Raw genomic sequence first — 3,971 nt, 5'->3', positions numbered from 1 at the left:
ACAGAATTAACGATAGATAAGTTTTTCTGTTAATTAGTGAGCAAAAATTCACGATGGCCTCTATCCATCGCTAATTCATCGCTAAACAGTTTAGCGACGGCTTAACGACGAATTAACAATGAATATAAGCCGTCGCTAATCCACAATTTTCTTGTTGTGCGAGGCTTGCAACAAGTGACACCACCTGTGGATTTCAAACTTGTGAGATTCCATCAACATGGTGACTTAACAATCCGTCCCTACCACATGAGCGAAGCCCTTGTAGGCAGCGAGTATTCTTTTGAACCTTCAAGAATAGTTTCTTGTTAGTTTGAACTGAACTTTATGACAAAGGATCTATGTTTTTGACATGATTAACATCTAGTGTAAGAACTCTTGCCGTACGTGTCTACTGGAGAGAGCATCTAATAAAAGCTTTTCTGTTTTCAACATGGGCATATATACTGTTGTCACGGCCTCTTTCACCACCCTATTTACCAGAGTAACCAGACTACTTGAGGCAGTACTCGCTACTGCTCAAAAACAAAAGAGCACTGAGTAGTTTTTTGAATATTTCTCCCCCTCCCCCACACATTCCACAGTTTCCATCATCACCATCTTCCATCACCCCCACCAATACTGCATTATTTTACACTTTTTTAACATCCCAAAGTTGACATGTTATATCATCCCCACCTTAAACAAACACGATAAGGAGAAAGTTTTAGAGATCCTATATGCAATAGTGCAAGTCATCATCCCAAGTGGAACTATTTTTCAGCCGTTCATTTTGAAAACCTTAGACGCTGTTCATCCAGCTGCAGGGCATCGACGGCTCTGAAAAAAAAAAACGTAGGACCCATTTAAAAGGCGTAAAATCCATCATGGTATTTGAGATTCCGTTCATCTCGTATCGATGAACGGCATCAGAGCAAGCACTCAGCGCTTGCTTTGACCTGACGCACACTCTATGCAATACCTTTCCTTGTTCAACACTCTCATCACAACTCCTCAATATACGTTCAATTATAAACGTTCAATTATAAAATCATTACTAGTGAATGTGGAAATGATACTGAGGTAATCATGCAACCACCAGCAAAACGCCCATCACCGTACGTATCCGACAGTAAAACCATATAAAAGTTCAATTATAAAATCATTACTAGTGAATATGTGGAAATGATAATGAGGTAATCATGCAACCACCAGCAAAATGCCCATCACGAGAGCAACCCTATAAAGGAAAGATAAACCCCACTATGGTAAAAAAACACAAACAAAAATGGTGACAAGAAACGGTCAACTCACATCACTCACCGGAAACCACATGGGAAAAAAAGAAAGAACCAACCAAACAAGGGAGTTGGTTTTCCGAGGATTCACATTCTTAATCTTATTTCCTGGCACTGATCTACCTGGTTTTTCTTTATTCACATCACTTCCCCCTTTTTCCCTTAGGAAAATTTTGTACACCAGCCCAGAAAAGAGACATAAATACATTAAAAAACCCCAATTTTACAAAACCGCTCCCTGTTCCATCCCTTCTCTTCTGCACTCCCCCCTGATTTCCCAGGAATTCCTTTTCCTGTGTTTGTTTCTTCTCTTTCCTTTCCTACTTTCATGTCCATTGGTCGGAATAGTACCATGGTAGAGTAGGGGGCTGCTCGTCGTTGAAGAAGTAGCATGACTCCTCAGAGTTGAGGAAGTTGTGCTCTTCCATCCTCAGGAATTGATGGAAGGTTTTGTGAGAGGATGACGATGGTGAAGGTGGGGAGATAGAGAAGTTGAATTTCATCGTTGGGTTGGTGAATTGCTGGGGGAAGATCCCTGCTGTGATGGGCCTGCTGTGGGGGCTGTTGTCATCGTTCAGGATTGCACTGGAGTCGCTGTCATCGGATCCATTATCCTTGACATCACGGAAGATTGCACCACCATGAAGGCTGGGCTTCTCATCGATGGAGTTGTTCATCTCTGCCGATTCGTTCGCTACCATCATGTTGTTGTTGCTCTGCTCCGTCGCCCTGATCTCGTCCTCGCCTATCATCTCGATCTCTTCTTGTTGGCTGATCACGGAGTCCCTCGTGACGATGCCGGACTCCTGTAGCTTATCTTTTAGGTCTCTCACCTAATTTTTTAAGGAAGGATATAAAGACATAAACAGTCTTAGTCTTTGTAGTGTTGATCCCAAGAAAAGGAAAAATATATGTTTTTTCTTGTTTTGTTGTTTGTTTTGTTTATTTATGAAGTTGGGGGTTGAGTTGAGACTTCAGAGTTTGGTTGGGTGAATCAGAGTTGATTAGTGATCCCAACAAAAAGGAAATGGGTTACGTTGTTTCTCCCGTCCTTTTTGGTGTTTCTTAGGAGTTGGGGGTTGAAAACCTGCCTGCAAAATCAGAATTTCTTAATGATCCCAAGGAAACAAGAAATGGGTTTTTCTTCTTTTGTTGGTCTTTGGAACTTGGTTTGACAGTCTCTTACAAATGATTAGAATTTGTGGATGATCCCAAGGAAAAGGAGAAGTTGGTCTAATTAGAATTTCATCTTCAAATCAAACCTTTCTTATTGATCCTAACACAAATTTCAGAAACTGACTTCTTCCTAAACACCAAAAAGCTAAAAATTCATGATGATTTGGTGCTGGAGGATTGGTTATGATGGTTACCTCTTGCACGAGAGACTCCTTTTCCTTCTGAAGGGACTCGTAGCTGACCTTGAGAGTCTCGTAGTTTGCCTTTAGTGTGCTGTAGTCTCTCTCTAGCTGCTTCGTTTTCCAACGGGCTCTCCTGTTCTGGAACCACACAGCAACCTGCCTAGGCTGCAGGCCCAACTCCTGAGCAAGCTTCACTTTCCTCTCGGGTTCGAGCTTGTTCTCCAGCTCGAAATTCTTCTCCAAGGCCTTCACCTGATCCATTGTCAGGCGCCTCTTCTTCTCTGCAATCCGACCCGCTTCCTCACTGCAATCATCCTCATCAAAACCACCTAGAATACTCTGGAAGCTCCTGCTGTAGTTGCCTCCTCCTCCATTCTTCTCTTCTACGAAACAATTTATACAGACCCCACAAAAACAGAAAAATAAATATGAATAATCGTGCAAAGCACTAACTGGGTATCTTCCATGACACCATAAACATATTGTTTAGAAAAAGAGAAAGTGAGGAGATGAGTACTAAAACAAGGAAAAAGGATACCAACCTGAAGTTGGGCAGATAGGAAGCAAGCCTCCCAAAGAGTCTGAGCTTTCCATCCTCTTCATGGCTGTTGAAAAGTGTGTTGTGTGTATATATGGGTATGTATATATGAAGAAACAAAAGCGCTAGAGAGAAAGCGGAAGTGGGGGAAGAGTGCAATTAATAATGTTCTATGCTTTTAGTTTTTGGGGTGGGCGGATGGGGATGTGCTTCTTCTACTTGTGGGAAGCAGTTGTTGAAGGGAAACCCATGCGAAAGCCCTGTGAAGGTGCAAGGATTTCTTGATGGTCTCTCCATCTTGCTTGTTTTCCCCTGCCTCTTCTCCTTCAGCGCCCATCATGGGAAAGGAGAGAGAGGAAAGATCAGTTGTGTGGCTTAGATCTACCCACCATTAACCTTCATAGAACTTTGAGAAGAGAAGATGCGATGATACTCAGATTTTTGCCTTATGGAAGAAGATATGGAGAGGAAAACTTGTTGGAAGGGAAAGAAACAGAGGAAAAACTAGTATTTACAGACTCAACTCTCTCTCTCTCTCTCTCTGTATGTTACTATTATATCTCCGTTCATGGCTCTGTTTAAATAAACCTTACGTGGGTTGATCGAGGGGTTACAAATTTGACTTGAGTGGTTAAGCAAGTGACTTGTTCTAGAGGGACGGCAAAAATGAAATGCAGCCAAATTCATCTCAAATGAAAACTCTCTCTCTCTCTCTCTCTCTCTCTCACACACACACACACATCCCCTCACCTACGCTACGTTACGTTACGTAACACTCACTGTAGGTGTAGGCCATTCTAG

The 3,971-nt window shown here is 42.2% G+C and overlaps 1 protein-coding gene across 1 annotated transcript; it reads right to left on the bottom strand.

Annotated features, from left to right (window-relative positions):
• Positions 1 to 1,345: 1,345 nt before the first annotated feature.
• LOC149812260 (homeobox-leucine zipper protein ATHB-16-like) lies at positions 1,346 to 3,724 on the bottom strand. The gene is made up of 3 exons (XM_089993626.1): positions 3,175 to 3,724; positions 2,645 to 3,015; positions 1,346 to 2,107 (listed from the first exon to the last, which is right to left on the bottom strand). Exons 1-3 carry the CDS (start codon positions 3,233 to 3,235, stop codon positions 1,601 to 1,603), a joined length of 939 nt encoding a protein of 312 aa, XP_089849752.1. The 5' UTR covers positions 3,236 to 3,724; the 3' UTR covers positions 1,346 to 1,600.
• Between the last annotated feature and the right edge of the window lie 247 nt (positions 3,725 to 3,971).

The sequence above is a fragment of the Nuphar pumila genome, chromosome 17 (assembly GCF_984573655.1).
Source record: "Nuphar pumila chromosome 17, dmNupPumi1.hap1.1, whole genome shotgun sequence".
NCBI classification, from domain to species: Eukaryota; Viridiplantae; Streptophyta; class Magnoliopsida; order Nymphaeales; family Nymphaeaceae; genus Nuphar; species Nuphar pumila.
Note: the sequence above shows the minus strand (reverse complement) of the source record. Positions and strands in the feature narration are given on the sequence as shown.